Here is a 20,273-nt window from a genome sequence, read left to right on the forward strand (position 1 = left end):
GCTCGGGTCTGAGTTATTATATCCGATATTTTGTAGACACTGTACTGTGTTAGTTCAAAAAACGACTAAGCAGCTGAGATTTGATGTGAAAACATGTAAACACATTGCAAAGAAACCTAATAACTTTGCGTTTTACTACTTTTACAAACCTATGAAATATTAAAACACAACAAAACAGAAATATTTCAGTAAAAAAATTCATGTATTACACATAATGTGTGTTTATTTCCATTTAATGTTCGATTCAATGAATATCAAAAATCGAGTTAACACATTAAATAAAATTCACTTTCTTATTCGCACTTTTTGTATTGTCTTGAAGCTTTTCATAAATAAATGTACTTAACGGTCGCAAGAACAGTGTTAAACTAAAACGCTGCTTAATTGCCTTTTTTCCTGGCAGAAATCTCTTTCAATTTAGAACATGCGATACATTGTCTAATATTGACTAGACTGAAAGTTTCTTAATTAATTGATCCCTATCGGTTCAATATTTTGATAGCTCTATATCCTCCAAGGGCAGATTAAAAACAAAGAATCTAAACACCCATTAAGAGCTTTATATCGAGAAACGGTGTACGAGATTTTGAGAATTGGAAATCATCGAAAAGACTACCGGTGTTTCTCTTGATACACAACACCGGTGGAGCTACACGATGCCAGGGGAAGTAACGATAGTAATTATGAGGATGGAAAGGTTTTTTTTCCATGGACAAAACGTGGTCATAGAGTATCCAAACGCTAAGATAAAGTGTGTAGCATTTATAAGCTAATGGTCATTTAGCAATATTACGCTTGATTAAATTGTTCAATTTTGGTAATAAATGGCACTGCCTCATTGTTTTGATTTAGACTTAATTATAACATATACTTATATCAAACTGTATTATTTGAAACCCGAAGGAGAAGCGCTTTGATAGATTGTTTATATAATCACTTAGACGTTTTCTTCCAAGGGTGTACATATTTCCTTTTTGGTCAGTATTGGCCTAGGGACGAGCGGTTTCTAAATGAGCTATTTTGTCAAATTTGTTCGGATCGGCCATTGTTATCTTCTGTTTACGACGAGATTAAATTCAGCGATCAAGCGTTCTTTGAACACCTGAATCATACTCAATTCTCATTGTTCCACACATAAGTGCAAACATTACTCGAACACATGACTTGACCTATAAATTATATAAACACAAAAAATTTGCTCGGTAATAAGACGTAAAGAACTCATTGAAAACTAGTATATTCTTTGACATTATACATTACGTACAGTAGTAGCAATTTGTGACCAACCCACCTTTAACCACTGTTATATAACCAAAAAAGGACTACAATATGCATGACAGCTCCCCATCTTAGGGCTAATAGTATATATTTATTACTTGACCTTGACCTTGTAATTAACTTTCCTTTCTAGTGATCAATGATTCGTATCAATTTGAAGTACTTTATTATAAGATGCATATTCATCATTTTTTTCTGAAATGGCAAAGCACCATTAAGACATAGTTCCGTTTGAATGAAATAACCTTTGGTGCATATTTTAAACGGCTAAAGGATTTCACGGCCCTTAAAATGAGTTGGCAATAACTGGTATGTATTCCTGACGTGCTTTTTAATTATCTCACCGCTTTATTGGACCCGGCAGAGAATTTTCTGTGGCGATGAATGACATTTGGATCAACTTCTAAAATGACAATTGCTTTAGATCAATCCTATACTAAATGCCATTTATAGTTTCACTCGCGTCTTGAAGACAACCGCCCAAAATCAGATGCTATAATACAACCTTAACGTCCTCTATTTATCCCTTTCTAAAGCACAAACTACGGCAAACAATCGTTCTTTCTCAAACCAAACTGCCTGAATAGTATCATCTCGGTCAGTTGACGCCTTTTAGATCTACCTGACCTAGAATGCTAACTTGCGTGTCACGCTTAAATATCCTAAACCTAAGTTACCTTTAACTTATCAACTTTTTATTTCCATATCCTTTGGTGGAGTGCATATCCTATAAGTATCGACAATTTTTGCTCGTACCTACACTACCCGATGAAGGATTTTAAAGAATTTGGCCACAATATGTATTGATCAAAGCGATCACGATTAAGATTACAGTACTCGGCCAATTGCGTAATCTTGATTTGGTGCCCACTATTGAACTTTACATTAAGGCGATGGAATCAACCTTTGTTAAAACGGTACACACATATCAATGTATAGCTCACGGGGAGGGGGGGGGGCTCATTCTTAAGGTTAAGGGCACAATACAAAATATAATTTGTTGTCTTATCTATATCATGTACACCTGTATTGAATTGTACTGATGGAACTAGTGTCAAAAGTTGAACACGTCTTGACGACGTGGGAATTAATCCATGCTAATACTACATCAATGTCAGATTCAGGTTATACTACTAGATCAAGGTGTTTAGCTATTTCTTTACGTTTTATCCATATCTCACCTTTCTTTTAGTTTGTGGATCCTATCCCAATTACGGGTCGATTTGCATGGCCACTCAAACTGTACACCAGTTCTAATTACTACCTAGAGGAATGCCTCGAACATGATCAGCGTTCGTAGCAATCGCGTTAAAAGTAATTATTGTAAATTTTGTAAAGTTGATTGATGGACACACTAGCAGATCAAGTGTTGGGTCTTGATTATGTGTAGACTCACTCCAAACACCTATCCATTGACGTATAAACCTTCACATCAAAACATGGATCACTCCTTGAAGATCCTTGTAAGCTGATGAAAGGACGGATTGGTATTCTGACATTAACACAGATATATCGCCACAATATATATGTATGAATATCTTATGATTCTGTTTATCCCCAAATATGACCACGAGCAATTGTTTGGGGTAAAAAATCGGGGCTTTCAGACATAAAATAGTGACTAGACATTGACTCTATTTTTTTCTGGTTTTCATTGTTCTCTGTTAATGCACAACGGAAATCATTGCTTTAAGGATTGCCACTAAATAAAGAATCGCCTATGGGTTTTGCATTTATCTTATACATGTCACGGTGTGTTTTGTAGTACTGTAGTATTGAATATGCATGATTATATTTCATTATGATTGAACGTTAACATATACTCTTGGACAACAGCTTCAGTGACAGTGAACTAGTGCGCACCTCTCGTAAATCTATAAGAATATTTTTGATATAACTTTCAGTCATTTTGTTGAATAATATTAATTCAAATCCGACTCTACAGAACATATTAATTTTATTCGTTACTTTGCGGTTAATATGCTGAACTCTTAAGCAGTAATTAAAAAGCAGTTTAGCTATACGCATTTGAAATGATTGTCAACTGTGCCACTTGGAACTATGGAACACGGATATAAGGGACATATATTAACTTAGAGCTTTAGTTCTATGTTTTAGACGCCAGCAATGTCGAGCCCGCCGGTGTTTCATAAGCCTTATGACACTGTTCTGAGAAACGATAAGTTATTGCATTCAATGTTTTACAATATGAGCTGTGACCCCTGTATGTGACCTTGTCCATTGACATACAAAATTAATCTTGAACACGACGCAAAATCCTTTCGTAGTAACATTTTAAGCATAATTACTTAACAATATCTCGATTCATGACATACTTACAGCCAAAATAAATAAAAATATAAGATATTTTGACCACTGACCCTTCAGCGTGACCATCACGTCTGACTTACAGACATGGACCTTGTTAGTGATTCACCGTTCTTCAACTTTTTTTCAGGTTTTATTTGAAAATCCTTTCAGGAATAAGCTATTCACCACCGTGCGTTAATATGCACGTACACTCAATAAAACGCCATTATGACAGCTATGTCCAACAACCACTAGCTGGCTCGACAATAAATATCAATCCCCTTCGTATGCATGTTGCTTAGGAAAGAATGCGACTTTGCTTAATAAAATCTTTTATTCAAATGCAAAGTAAAATTCATAAGAGTTTAATACATCAAAACAGATAGGTTCTTGAGATACACACATAGATTATGTACAAACGAGAAGTATATAGACATTTATTTAGATCAGATAATAACAACAACGGTCCTTTCTCACAAATGAATATGTTTGTTAGTATGATAATGATACAACAGTAACTACTTAACATTTGCATGAAATTGTAATTTGTCTAGATATCATAATTATGCGCATTAGGCCTCTACTGAATATGCAATACAACATTTATAAATCATAATATATAGTGTTAGCAACAGAAACAAAATAAGTTCTTATTTAAGAAATGGTATTGTAACACATGTTTAGCTGTTTGATTTATACAGAGTATCAAGGATGGAATAACATGTAAACAAAAAATATTTTAGTATATAGTCACATTTTTGAAATATAATGAAAATGAGAAGAATATGACCGATCCTTTCATTACAATTGGTCCCACACACAAAAAATTCAACTACAAACCTTGTCCTTTTCACATTAAACACAAAATGAACACTGAACCAACATTAACAGCAGATTTTATATCCTCCTTAACCAATCGCAACTACTCGGTAATGTCCGTAGTGGTCCGTAAAATAACCGAGCGTGCTCCGAAAAACCATGCGCAAATCTGAGCGTGATATGTTGCGTATCTATGAATGCATATTGTGATGAGTGCAACCAGTACTGAACTTTATGAACGTGTTAATTTTCAATAAAAGAAAAACAATTGTGATTGCATCTTCGCTTGCGATTACTTTTTCCGTCATTTTTTCATACAGACGGGCTGCCGTCCTGTCATGTTTATCACCGAATGCGAATCCAAAAACACGCAGAAAGAGCTCCCTCATTTCCTGTACCGACTACGTACACAATAACACACATAAGGAGCTCCATTATCTTCACTTCTAATGGTTTATCAGCGAGTTCGGACCAAAATCGCACAGAAGGAGCTCCATTATTTAGACGTCAAATGCAGTAGGTATCACAGACAGGCAAATGTAAATAAGTGTGGCGATTGCAATTAAGCTGTAGTTCCCATTAATGAGCCGGGCACCACTCCCAATCGGCTCTGGATTTGGAAATGTGGTTGAAGGTGTGTCTTGCTCTACCACGTCTGTAAAATATAATAAAATAAAGTACTTTAACCTTTAAAAGGCTTAGACACATTTCTAGTTTTAAAATTACGTTTTTTTTAGTGAAGATACAATGTTAAAATGGAAGCGGGTTACATCCAAAGTTGAAATGAATTATTTTAGAACACTATAAAATTTAGCACAAAATCATCTGCTTGAATGGGATATTGTGCACAAGGTACAGTTATGAAAATATTACCAAAATTCAATTTCATCTGCTTCACTATACGCGTAACTGTTTTGATATATTCTTAACTTATTTCAATATATAATGAATGATTTACTCGTGCATAAAATGTTCAATGAATAATTATCAGTGTACAAGGCGAAGCATTTGGAAATGTACAGGTTTGTTTAATCTCTTTTACGAATCGTTTAACTTGTATAAGAGAACATATGTCTTCGTTTTGATCCATAACATAAAAACGGATTGCCCAATGCAGGATATCCATTTTACGAATTATATTCACTGTATATATATTTCAAGATATTAAGTTGTTTTGGAAAGTTCTATGACAATAAAAGATATGTAAGACCAAAGATGATGTTTTTGGAAAACTTATTTTTGAGTTAAAATTCTTGAACTCATTAACGTTGTACATATATTTTTCAAAAGGCTACGACAACTTAAAATATACTTTTTTAAGATTTAAAACTAGCCTTAAACCTCTTGGCGTAGTATATATTTTCAAAAAAAGGCTCCGACAGCATAAAAATTACCTTTCATGAAATTAAAACTAACCTTAAACATGTTTTTTTTTTAGCACAATGCTTCGTCATCGTAATACTTCAAAGCCTTTCATGAACCTTCATTTAGCATTCAGCAAAGTGGTTTTGTACATTTCTCATGCACATGGCTTCGACAACTTTATATATACACTTTTAACCTAGGTGTGACAGTAATACCATTTGCGTCGAACATATCAATCGATCGGATATGTATAGGACGGTGTTACCCTTTTAGAATACTACCCTACTGTCTTGAACAAAAGTAATTTACTATTTCGACAATTTATATTTACCTTTAATGAATCTAAAATTCGCTTTGAATCCATTGGCGTCGTACATAGCATTGGATCTGAAGGTGACCCGGAAAAAAGCTGCTTCAGAGGTTACCGATGGGTAAGAGGGCCGCTGGCCACAGTATTTAGGCAGCTTCCGGTCTACAGTGTTGAGGAAGTTGGAGAAAGAGACACTATCGCTATCTGTCTTGTCATCGCACCTGTTCAAAAGTAAGTTTTGAGGCACTCTGATGCACTTATTCCAATGGAATTTGTTGTCACAATAGATCTTTTTTTAGTAATAATCTTTGAGTGAATATTGCGAACCAGTATTCGAAAACAAATCTTCGTAAGATTTGCATCGAAGAGTTGGTGATTTTGCTAAGCATGTTTTTTTATATCAATTTACTTAGGATGTTAGTCGTTTTTAACATTTAACCATATAGTCATTAACTAAACTGCAATTTCAACACCACATTATATGGTTTGGCATAAACATACTCTATTAAAAATATTACAGTTCGATTGAAATCAACAGATATACAAGTAACATTTATTATGTGCATACGTATTAATTGAAATTATAATGCTCTAAAAGTCATATATTTGATGTTCATAGTACAAATGGTAATACTTATAGGGAATGCATATATTTAACAACATTTACAGAAATACCTAGAATAACAGTACTTCTTATTATTATATTAGTAGAATGACACCATGCTTCGTAAGGTAGACAAAAAAAATAAATAAAAAAATGACAACAATTTATGAGTGAAAACAATAAGTCCCTCCCAATCTTCTATTAATTAAATATTTCGACTTACTGTTAATTACCATTTAAACTACATATGGTCCTTTTTATTGCACACATTAGAGAATAGCCGTGGTTTTAGACTTTACCTAGGGATAATTCCATCGACATCAAAATGAAGAAACTCAATCTCCACTCGTTCGTTGTCTTTTCCATAGAAAATATAGTGGCACTCTGTACCACGGGGATACTGACCCCCATAGTTGGGTGACGTGAAAAACCCGTGTGTATGCAATGTACTGCGAAATATGAATGTGCACACTGTAAAAGAAATAAAACACTGTGTGTCACAAAAACAAAGCTTGAAACAAAATTGGATCTATGCTACTCCCCGGTACATCGTAGATAATTCCCTCTGCCTTGCACCATACTGTGGATAATGTTCCTCCTCCGATGCTTGTGTTCGAGGTTATTTCGACCTGGCAGGTTGTTTGATGAGGCTACAGCCGATACAAATACAAGTACCACATTGATCCGAAGTTACATACATTCCATTGCTGGAAATGGCAATATAACAGGGTTTTTGTTTCCGAAATTAGAATGACCCTTGGTTTTGAATAAAATGCCATGCGGGCGGTTGATATTTACCTTTTATAAATATTTAAGTAGTGCCAAATCATAATAGTAGCCCACGCAACAAATTATTTGCTGTTATATTGACATATACTGCTGATTTTTCACAATACCATTCAAACACATGCAATAGGAAAAGGAACAACATGTGATTATAATGAATTGCTAAGATTCTATAAATAGACCTCCGCCAAGAACATTCAATTCCGAATCCAATGTAAATATAAGTGTTTTTAAATGTAGATGGGGTTTGTTATGGTTAAATATTTATAACGAAAGGGTGATTTTTTCAGTCAGTTCTGGAATGTTCAATTATATATGGCGGAGCTCCATCAGGTGCCATTAAATAGTGCGAGACAAAGGAAGACTACTCTGCCAACGGGAAACGCATAGAGTCGTAACGTACGTTCCAAACCCGTACAGCGACATGTTAGCGAAGGAGATTTGCACTTTCTCGTTACTCTTCTTTACTCCATGGAAAATATATTCACATATTGTGTTCCGGGGATATAACCCGGGATAGTTAGGAGAGGTAAATGTACCGTTGCGGATCTTCAATCCATCGTGAATGAATGTGCATTCTAAACAAAAAGCATGTAATGATTTAAAGGGTGTAAAGAGTTTGTCAACAAGGATGTGTGTTAACAAAATATTTGAAGTAAGCTTGTATCATTCATGTAAAAACGATAGCCTCGTTTTAGATAAAAATGTCTTCAACGATGGCGTCATAAAAGCATACAATACAAGTTCAATTATCAGTACAATAAGAAAGAGTTTTGGAAAATGACTATACACCCAAAAGGCTATAAAAACATTTTTCTTTTGCTTTTTATCTGTTATTCTGCTCTGGTTGAATTTGAGCATGATGAACTATTTACGATGCATTTACTCTGAAGATTTGAAAGAAAAATGTTTGGTATTTTACATATTTCAACTGGCATTCAAAAACGTATCTCAGTCATTAAAACGACAAAACATGTCATGTCAAAATTCAATCGTTTGCAATGTGATCACCTGAAAAGAGCTATGCCAATACGTAAATGATACCTTTATTGCTATATAACCCTTTAAAAATGATTGACTTCCTCTCAATGACTTCTTGTTTTGATTAAATTTTTAAGATAATAAATGGTGTACATCAAAAAGATACATTTCGAACGTGGTATCCTGGTATTGCTCGTCATCACGTGACATGTACTGGCTAAAGTCACAAATCCCAACACTTTTTGAGGTTTTTCACAATTACCTTGGAGAGTTTTTGTTGTAGTAAGTTAAAATTGCGTTTGAAACATCTTTGGTTAATGTGACAACATCTGTCAAAGTACAGATTCACGAGTTCATCATTTTTTATGTCGAAAATCGTTCATTTTATAGACGGTAAATCACCCTTAAATTTATGCTATAGAGGGCACAAATACCGAACACTTGAAAAGCGAAACTACATGGTCATATAATTATAATGAATAAGTATGCTATATTAAATAAACACTTAGCTGCAAAGTTGTTTATTGTTCCGATGTTTTTCAAAACATGAAATTCAAATGTAAAGCGTGATTTCTATTTATAAATATCTTGAATGTAGGTCAACATAACTGCAAAACCTAAAGATGCGCGTGCGCCCTCTGACGTCAATCCCCCGTGTGCTACATTTTGATCTTTAAGCGTCTAAACATTGAATGGCATTTTGTTTAGAAAAAAACTCAACAAAACAAGATGAAACTTCGAAAGTGTGACCAAGGCAAGCCTCTGTTTTGATCTAGATCATCAAATAATCGATCACGGTAAACAAACGCGCGTTTTAGCCGGTGTTTGGGATTTGTGCCCTTTTCGGAAATGTACCGTCAACCAGTAGTGATAACTGCACAGCAAAAATAATTTACCGCAGAGTATTTCAAGGTTTGCCAAAAAATTATGTATCGATGTAGTAAATTATTTTTCTGTATGAAAGCATATTTATGGGTTAAAAAGCTTAATAATTTCGTCTCACCTTTTCTATCATCTTGTTCTCCGTCACTCTGAACACCAAAATCTGCAACAGAAATGAAACTGGGAGTTATTACTGTTTCGTTATTCAATGTCACTTAGAACCTTAAGCATGACGTAATTATAAAATGTACTGAATAAGCCAATTGAATGAAAGTTGTACGCTTACGAGACTGTAAAGGTTAGTATAATAAACATGTGTGTTGAATTGTTGTTGACGATACTTAAATGCGCCTATGTCTGTTTTATTCCATTGTTGTATCGAATACAAAGTCTTTAGTATCTGGGTAAAAACATGAGATCTAGAAATGGACAATGCTTTTAGAGAAACCCTATTTAATCATTAATGAATGCTAAGTGTCAAACATGTAGCCATTGACAGGATGTTCAAAACCTAGCTTTACATTGGCATAATATGCGTACATTACAAGTGTTTATCCTACCCTAACATGTTTTTGTGATTTTATTTTAAAAATTGATTGAAGCATGCTTTACTGAGGGATGAAATTACATGATCAGCATTGTATGGCTGATTTACATTTCAAGACATGATCTGCGGGAGTCGAATTATGCCTGATTTCCCATCTGAATATAGCTAGCCTCACAACAGCGCAGTATATTCAATAACATATCTTTGAATCCCTGTTTCAATTACGCGCAGTGTCTATAGCAATCAAATTTTAACAACTTAAATGAATAACCAATACAAAAAGGAAATTGCTATTTCCATTAGAACAGTTAAATAGTGTAATCAATTCTGAATTTTATTTCTGCACAATCCCGAAGAAAATGAAAGATTTTTTTCAGTGGAACTCGACCTTGATCATAAAACCAGGTCCAAATATTGCTTAATCACCAGTTATTTTTGTTGCGTTTATAGGTATATTTTCATGAACGTATTTATATTTTGTTCCAACTTATTTGATCGATCATGTCTTGAAAACTTTCATTTTAATTCAAATTTGAAAATGTAGTACTCGCTATGAAAGCATAGTCTATTTTAATATGGAAACCCGACTTGAGAGTGTGATGTGGCCAAACATATGATATGGACCACTGACGTCATAAAACTCGAAATGATTCACAATACAGTAATATACGGACCGATCGACTTTATATATACAACGAAGGGACACATTTATGTAGGTAAACTATATTTTAATATAAAACCCCGACTTGACAGTGCAATGTGTACGTTCCAAGCAAACATTTGCTGATCAAAGTGATTGCTTTGACAAGTGATTATACCCAATACCAGAGCTTAGCGATACTTGCTGCTGACCCTATCGGCTGGGTGAATAAATTCAAGTAAAAATGTTCATGGTTGAACAATTATGTCTAATTATAAGACTCACGAAAGTGATGTTAAGATATACATTTTACCTGTTCTAAAGCTAAAGTCAAGTTGGAATCCTGAGTTACTGTCCTTCTGTGAGCTCTCGCTCTTGAAGACGACCTTCATCCTTGGTCCGTTGGACATGAGAGGATGCGTGGCCTGGCGCCCACAAAACTCGATAAGCTTCACCTCTTTGTTATCGATGTAGATAAATACCGTCAGGCTGTCCTGGTGACTGCACCTGGAAGTAATAAAAATAAGCGTTGAATTGTGCTCTCATGTGGCGGTTAGCCAATCATTTATTAATAATGATTAATGAATGCCAAACTATTCTGTGTTCGCTGTGTCGTGGCGCTGTGTGTCTCTATGTACGTCAGTAGGTATTTGTACCTTTAAGCATGCTCACTCAAGTTTTGACTGCTGGATTCTATCCGATAGATCCCCTTGTTGATTTAATAGTTAGTATAAATATGTTAGATTATTGATTATTTTAGAATTTTTAAAAATTGTTTTACCTTTTTCATTTCATTTTTTCCACTTAATTGATTGCTGTATATTGTGCTTTCGATCAATCTCCGTAACATGTAACATGAATAACGAGCCCATTTTCTGGGTACAATAAAATATTCGTGTCTTATTTGACATTCAAAAGAACACTTCTCTTATAGAACACGAACCGATGAAGCTGACACTAAATGACACAGTATTGTGCACATTACTTGTATTAAAAAGAAATACATACTGTTTCTGTAATAGTTATCAATCTACAATAATTCAGGTGTGGAATTAGTAAATCATACAGTATGCGTTGGTTTTGCTTATACTTGTAGTTTGATTATTAAGTGAATGATCAAGAGGACTTTAGTCATTATCATGTTAACGAAAGAAAAAAAGATATCCTCTGCATACCCACTGTTTTGAGATGGTTTTTATCATGTGTAATGTACCATTTTACGGCAATTTATTATAAAATGGTACTTTTGTATCTTTATAATTTCTACAAAAAGTGCAAAACAGTAGCAGACACATTTTGGAACACTATTGACTTTAATTTATGATAAAAAAATGCCACTGCTGCGAACACTTATTGATGAAATTATGTTTTAAGTGTGAAATACAAATTTTATCAGCAACATACTTGATAATTAAAACCCGCATGATTCATGAAGGCTGAGTTAAAAAGTAGAAATGTGTCCATATGACACGGTTGCCACCATATGCCGTGTTTGTCACAAAATTATTCTCCATAAAAGTGTATTAAAATCATGAGGTCCACAAACTAGGTGCAGTGGTATTCGAAATTTACCTTTCTCTGTCATGACTCTTTGTACTAAAGTTTTGGAGTTTTTAGCGACACAAGTTCGCACAATACTTGCAGACGAACACACGGAATCACGGACGGAATCATAGACGGGCCCACGAACAAACGCACGGACGCATGCACGGACGGACGGACAAGGTCAAATTTATATGCCCGCAAAGTTATAGGGGCATAAAAGACACAATCGTCTCTCTCCCTTACATGGAATGCGCTAATATATTATATATTACCATCGGTGTGTGGGTAAGCATTCTCAATTCAGTAATAATGGCATTTAGAGGCTAGACAGCAAAGAGGCAATAAAAGGAGACACTAAGCAAAACTTGTAAGAAACTTGATTGGAGTGGGAGTCGTAAACCATGAATTAGGTTTTCCTCAAAAAGCCTTTTAATTATAGTGGCCTACATAATAGGTAACGCAAAGTCCGTCCTCAACTGCCCTCTTCATGAGGGCAAACAGTGTTATATTAACACTTTACTTGAATACATTTACCCTTTACTAAACTAAACAACTTCGAAAGTAAAAATGTATGGTTTTACTTTGTCAGTACATGTACAGTGCAATAAATGAAACACTTCTGTGGTACAAAATAACTTTTGTTTCAATAAAACATTGTCGATGGAAAAGCACGATATATCAAAGTCAGCAAGCTACTTGCTTCTTTATCATCAGTCCCAAACTGCATGTAGTCTTAGTTCGTTAACAAATTAATCCTTCGGAATCATTGATAATGTCTTTTTGAGTGTTAAAAACAGACGTTCGCCTAAAATATAGCCGAATCTAACCGGCATTGATTGTGTTGGAATAACCATTGCCTGTAATGAACAGTGAAAAACAAACTGGTTCTGTCTTTTCAGACTTCGGATGTAATGCAGATTTAAGCTTACACCTTGTGTTTATAAAAGTTCAAGGTAACATGAGCTTTTAGCTCTAATGAAAACCATGTGTGTTTGCTTCTTACTTAATCAATAAGTTGCCATGGTTTCAAAATATTCTGACATTAACTACGTTCACTTCAACAGTCTTTGCAGTCTTATCCGTATTTTTTATTTCAATATTACACAAAATAACCATTTTCATACGATTCCACTGTATTAGCCTGCAGCTTTCTAGCGCATTTTCTTGAATACAGATAATATAAAACGGAACGGAAAATCGCTCTCCCAAAACAATAGATTCTCAAAAGATATGCATTCTGCCAAAGCTTCTCTTCCCGCTAGTTTCTACGGCTAGATCAATAACGTCATTAATGCAGTCTGAACAGAATGGTTATGAATATTTTATTTCAGGGAAAAAGAAACATAATTGCACATTTTGTCTCTTACTTCGTACATATGATTTACATTTATTCCAATTTTTTTAATAATGTACACTTGTACAGACATTGGTATCAGTTTAAGAGCTATATCGATCAGCGTGCAGTGTCTCGAAGTATTATCATGTTGAAAGCCATAAATATCTATATGATATGTATTTGAAATTTATGACAATAATAAAACAGATGCTACTCAGTACAACCCTCGGTTTTCTGCTTACATCCGACTTATTTATTTCTAGTTTGCATCTGATACCAGATGATAAAATTCCTTCATGTTCTCTTAGGAGCTATTGTCTTGATCTTTTGCTCTCGATAAGACGTATTATTGCCATGGGAACCGTTCAAACGTTTAATAGACCTCCAGCAACGCATGCAGGGATAGTGTAGGCAGCAATCAGTCAAATGTTTTCCGAAATGTTGAAACCCTATTCGGTATATACCAGACGAAACGTAAATAATCATATAACGAAAAAAGCGCGCGCAAAACTTAAAGAAATGCCGAGGAAATGAGTGCTATAAGATAGTAAAGGAAATGCTTTAATTTCAAAGACAATTGATATCCCCCACAAAATTCACTTCAAAAATTATCAACAATTTGGGTTTGGAAGATATTGACTTTGGAAATGTTTATTGATCACCAGCCGTTACACAGTACTGATGCACAAATGGATATTATGTAAAATAATGCAATAAATGTAATTTATGTTTTAACTTTGAAAACATAATCAATATTACATGCAATACAAATACAAGACAAATATCATACGGAAAAAAATAACGTTTATCCTTAGAAATAAGATCAACATAATACAAGTGAATGAAATAAAAGAAACAATTTAGCGAAAACGAGATTCAAAATTGGTATTTGCACTTCTCCCTAAACCAATGGTCGGAAAACTACAATCCTTTATATGTCTCATGTTGTAATGAATAAAGGTCTGAGAGGTATGGCTCAAATGTTACATACACGATCACGTACAAGGACAGAATTGACGGGAACTGTAAAATAATCATCTTCAATACGCCATAACCTGATATATTTGAAAAAAAAGTTATCTTATTTATAACCTAAATGTATTGAGGGAATATGTAACTCATTTCGCTCGTTGCGATCGATATACTGTGAATACAAATCTGCCACATTCATAGGAACCAGTTCAAATAAGTTTACACCAGAGCTTGTTTTCAGGCGTCATTTCTAAGCCTACCATCTAACCCGTTTTACAAAAAGACGTTTATGTAATTTGAAAGGTTTTAATGCTCCGTGTTACTCCCGTAAAGGCTCAAGACCACAGTTATCTGCCCCCTGTTGACCAAGAGCTGGATGTGAATACAGAAAAAAGAGTGCTTGTGTTCAAGTATCAATATTTTATTAAAGTTGAATGAAAGAGGAGAAACAGGTGGCCTTTTTGCATAGAGCTAAACATAATTGGACACTGTATTGCAAAAACTGTTTTCACTGTAAAAATGGAAACAGCATTGCATGTGGAACTATGTAAATTGGTTGTTTGTAGCCTTATTGCGTCTTGACCTCAGGGTCATGTATAACTACTCAATTTTGTGAGAAAACGCAATGGTCAACCCTATGTTTTCTTGTGATTACACTTTGTGTCTGTATTGTTCTACAGCAGCCAGTTACTTGTTTTTCAATTGGGACTGTTTTAAAGTGAAACGCCAGGTTAGTGTCTATATGAAACATATAGTAAAAATATCTGTGGTCTCACGCCTGAAGAGTATGGGGTACATACCTCAATAATAAAATTTCCACAACACTATATTATACAATTTAGAGACGAAGATAACTCCTTTGGTCACATACAATAGACATCTAAATGGATCATTAATAACTGATCCATTTCAGATTGAGGTAGAGTTTGGTGTTTGGTGGTTTCATCTCTTATAGTTGATACAAGACCTACGTAAACCGCTTTATGTAAAACATGAGGATCTAATACAAACATCTTGATAACCAGTTTGGAAAGTTTATGTTTCAGTACTCTCTTTAGAGCGGCTATGGCATACTAGAAGCTTAGCACTACTAATTAAATTACTTAAACCTAATCATAGGGATCAAAAGGTTCTCCGCAAGAACTGAAGAGAGGTCTAATATGGACATGTTCAACTTGGTTTCCGCTGTCTCAGAACACAAATAGACATATACTACCAACTTGGTGCAAATTAAATAACACTATCTAATGCATCTAATAATGATAAGGGAATATAGCTGTTTCAACTCACCCATACGGATCATATGGGTCTCCACCAGAATAGTAAAGGTCTAGCTTGGAGATTTTCAGCTGGATCCTCTCTTGTGCAGCTGCCTCGAACTCGTACTGACAGATGATACCTGGCTGGTACACTCGCGGGTGGTTCGGACTAAGAATGGTACCACTCTTTTTGTTAGGCTTGCTCACAAAACTCTCGTTGCACTTCTCCACTGAAACAAAGGGTAATTGGTGTAAATGCTAACCTTACTATAAATCCCCAGATGCCTTAATGTTAAACATATATTTATCCTTAGACATCCTAAGTTGCCTTTATTTTACACTTTTAAAGGCTTTAAAAACACATACCAAGAGGCACACAACATGAACATACATCAAACACATTACCAACACATCGAGAAATGCAATCTAAATTAAATATATCCCAATATACGCTTTGTCATTAAAACTTAAACATATTGATCGAAACTGCTTTGACAACATATAGTGAAAATGGTACTATGGTGTCGTTTGGTCCCTCTAAATAAGGATTCCTTTTAAAATATTCGTCTACTGGGCGTGTCCATATAGTTTTCATTGTATTACTGTAATGTGTTTGTTACGCATTAAGCATTGCGTCTCTAAACAAGGTCTTAGTTACATATTGGCTATTATGCTCTTCCTTGGAATTTTCGCTGTGGTAATGTAACCAATTAAGTGTGCATACACATTTTTCATTGAAGTATCTTTAAGAATTTGTTTATAGTTTTGCACACGTGCCTCACTGGCTTCTTAAAAAGTTAGCATAATGAATTCGTCAAACATACATCACATATTAAATGGAAGCAATTCATTGATTATATTTATTCCAACCACTTGCATAACTTGAAACCTAATGGTCTAGTGTCATCCTTTTATATAGTTGGTGTATACCCGGTGTCAATGTTACAAATATGTTTTGTAGAAAAGAAGAGAAGCACATTCCTTTTTTAACATTTTGATATGACCTCCAGTCATAAAAGTCATTCCCTTCTTTTAAGCAAATTGTATGTGATTAAGATGATTATTAAAGCAAACCCCTCTAGGGGAAAAGGAGAAACTATGTAATTAACTACAATGAAAAACAATTGAAGAAAGTTAAGCTAATCAGGTTGGACCATACTTCACAACTTTTTACGAAGAAATATTGACAAGTTTTGTGATGTATAGATATTCGATGCCAATTCTTTATACTTCCGTAAACACGTCTTACAGTCTCAATTTGGAGCGTTTCAGCTGACGTATTGGTTTTGGGGGATTTTAAGGATTAATTTAGTCACGGCTCAATTTTCCTTAAGGGGAGGGATTTGATTAACGAAGTTTCCCGTAAATTGAAAAGTCCAATTTGGCGTTCAATTATATTGGCGTTTTGCACAAGGGCTTTTTTCACAACCACATATATACATGACGATGTAGATGATTCAAAAGTGTCGGGTGTTTGAACAATTTAAACGCTCGATTGCGATTTTGAAAATCAATAAAGCGCGTTTAATAAATAGATGTTATCGACATTTCACGTATATGAGAAGGAAGGCGAATATTTGAAGTCGTTAACTTTTGAAACATCAGATTGCAGCAATGGAATAAAAACTGACGTCATAACGCCAAGCTGTTCATGCAATCTTCATGTCTCGATCCTTCAATATAAAGTACTTGGACATTGTAAATATATTGATATGTAAGTGGGAGGCCTGTTCGAGGATAACTGGTGAATGAAAATGAAAAATCTAAACTGTATCTTTAAGGTCCTGTTAAGCTACATCGCACTTACTTGAGCTACATCTGAAGGCTTGTACACTTCAAACGAATTACTGCATCTAAAGTCAGCAGATTATATTGATTTCTCTTTTAAGACCCCGATATCCCAGTGAACAGCAATGTCTTCCGAGGTCTTTGTGATAAAGATATGAGCTTTAAATTGTCAAAACTGTCAACGGTAGTAATACAACTTCACATGAAAATGGACCTACAATATTTGAAATATTTAAACTTTCGAGATTCTTGATTTAAGTATCCGTGAGACAACTCATTTTCACAAATAATAAATTTGTTATTGTTTATAAAATATAATTCTAATAAATGGTAATACAGTTTTGTTATTTGTGTTTTCTTCATTATGTTAATTATGTTTAACTTCAAGTTGATTATGCAGCAAGCTTTTGAAGAATAACTATGTACTCTCTGTAAGAAATAATTATTATCGCAAACATTTAACTGACCATCACCGAGTATAGAACAAAAACGTAAACTTTGTTTACCATTTATAAAAAATAATTACCACCCTATAAAATGAAACTAAATGCCAAATACTCGATTGAAAATGACCGTGTCAGGTTGATATCCTCATTTGATATCAATGATATCAATATATTTACGATTGGACATCCAGAAACTGATTGAAACATGTGGCGGCTAGAGTAGTAGCCTAATTTCATTTGATAAGACAATCAATAACTCATTGCAATATTCCTTTCCTTTTTTAAGGTGCTTAAATTGTCGAATTTGACCTAGAAATAATAGATATCAGGTTATGAAACCAGTGGAAAATCATTGTTCTTCTGCATTTTAACTCCGTCTTCAGCCAACTCATAAATAAACGTAACGATCAAAAGACAATGTTGAATAATTCTAAAATAACAAATACTAAAATGCTGGTTAAATGCCTCTTTCTGGGCAGAAATCTCAGTCCTCGATTACTCTTAAACATGCAACAGTGGTGTAATAATGTCTAGTTTCTTAATTCATTCATTCATTCATCACGAACAATTCTAGAATTTGATAGCTCTATATTCCCCAAAAGGCAGCTATTTATACAAAGAACGCATTAACAATAATATATAGGCCAATGCTGGATCAGAATTTGAGAATTGAGACTGCACAAAGACTATCAGTCTCTTTATTTTGGAGTCGAGGTGATGATGGTAATTATGATGCTGGGAATATTTTATAGAAAAGACGTGGATATAAAGTATCTTTTGGCATCTACTAATGGACTTGATCGTTAAAATTCTATTATTCTGTAATCAGAAGACGGGTCTTCTGGAACCCTACTTCATTGGTAACACCAGGGCAACATACGCATCTAAATTCGACCGATTATTAGATATTATTGACATGAGAAAACTCAATTCATAGGTAAAACGGATTCACCGATCATTGCATATTTTTCGACAAGTTTGATGCTATCATATTATAAGTAGAAAGGTAAAGTGAAACTTTAATTGGGTCCAATTTAAGCTAAAAACCGCCACCACCACCCCCCCCCCAAAAAAAAAAAATTCTGATGATTTTGTAACGCAATATGTCATCTATAAAACCCTACATTATAATATATGCTCAATGATAACTTACATTTTATGATTAACAAAACCTCAAAGATAATGCATTTCCGCTAAAGACATATCTGTCTGAGTAAATAAGCCTGAAGCGTAAGATATATAAAAGGTATTGCTGCAACCAAGCGAAATATATCCGGTTGTACTGAAGGTGAATGTCTGAAAATCGTCATGGATGGCAACTGATTGAGAAAATTATACCCCTACAATGGAAGGCAGCCTAATACTATTTCCTTCTTATAATTATATTATACTTGTAACAATAGATATTTTCCATAAAACCGATAACTCTAATATAAACTCAACATTCAATTGCATTTAAGACCTCAAAGAAAATGCATTCACCATTTTAAGAGAACAGCAATACCTTTAAAATGAATCATTAGTAGGCTACATAGACTGAGAAAAATAAAACAAATAACTTACTGTGAGGCAAAGTATCGACATTATATGGTACGTTTTAGATGCGGTAAAATTGAACATATACAGAACATAATGGAAATTTGCAACTACCTTATGTTTTATTAAAACAATATTGCTGCATTAACTTAAAACTTAATCTGGAATACCTCAAACATGATAGACCAAATACACTGCTCAAGTATATCAAGGTACAACCTTTTCCCTTGAGTTATATGTACATGCTTAATGAGTAAACCAGCAGGCTTAATATACCAAATTGCTGCGCACTACTGCCTGAGAAATGCAAACATTGTTTTCTTGTAGGGAACAAAATACTTCACGGGCTGTCGGAGGAACTCTTCTTACACCTTATGCACAATTCTGCTTATTTCTTTGAACTTTTTATTTGATTTGGTAATACCCTACAGCCGTCTTGTTGGATCTTTGGAAAGTATTAGTTTACTATAAAACATATGGCTAAATGCTAGGTAATTCTCCTATGGGAGTTGTGCACTACAATTGGCTTCTTTCAATATCCACCCAGTACAGCAATACTCACAATTATTTAGTCTTGGGTTAATACTTTGCGTGCAAATAAAACCTGAACAACCAAATGTAATCAAACGACTATTAAGGATTGGTATTTACATAAAACAACTTACTTTCAAAAACCTATAATTACTGGAAAGCTCAAATATCAAACATTACAGGATAAATCAATCGTGGGTAGAAGTCACATTGTATAATCTGATGGTTAAAAAATGTAATTTTGAAAACAATACGAACGTACGAGAATGTTTTGTGTATCTCGACGACGTCTTGACGCTGAAACCATGAACCATAAGTACTGAAATTACAAGACAAAT

General features: G+C 34.3%; 1 protein-coding gene across 5 annotated transcripts in view; it reads right to left on the reverse strand.

The window, feature by feature from the left end:
• Window positions 1–3,912: 3,912 nt before the first annotated feature.
• LOC128236732 (suppressor of lurcher protein 1-like) overlaps window positions 3,913–20,273 on the reverse strand; it is a 378,099-nt gene continuing 361,738 nt past the window's right edge. For 4 of the 5 annotated variants that reach the window (XM_052951808.1, XM_052951807.1, XM_052951810.1 and 1 more), the window contains 6 exons: window positions 15,666–15,864; window positions 10,836–11,029; window positions 9,457–9,498; window positions 7,876–8,050; window positions 6,104–6,303; window positions 3,913–5,062 (listed from right to left, as the gene is read on the reverse strand). In XM_052951808.1, coding sequence (XP_052807768.1) covers window positions 4,908–5,062; window positions 6,104–6,303; window positions 7,876–8,050; window positions 9,457–9,498; window positions 10,836–11,029; window positions 15,666–15,864 — 965 coding nt within the window. In that variant the 3' untranslated portion in view covers window positions 3,913–4,907. Of the gene's footprint in view, window positions 5,063–6,103; window positions 6,304–6,985; window positions 7,158–7,875; window positions 8,051–9,456; window positions 9,499–10,835; window positions 11,030–15,665; window positions 15,865–20,273 lie in introns of all 5 variants that reach the window. The other variant, XM_052951811.1, reaches the window with a different exon arrangement.

Source organism: Mya arenaria, chromosome 6, assembly GCF_026914265.1.
Source record: "Mya arenaria isolate MELC-2E11 chromosome 6, ASM2691426v1".
NCBI lineage: Eukaryota > Metazoa > Mollusca > Bivalvia > Myida > Myidae > Mya > Mya arenaria.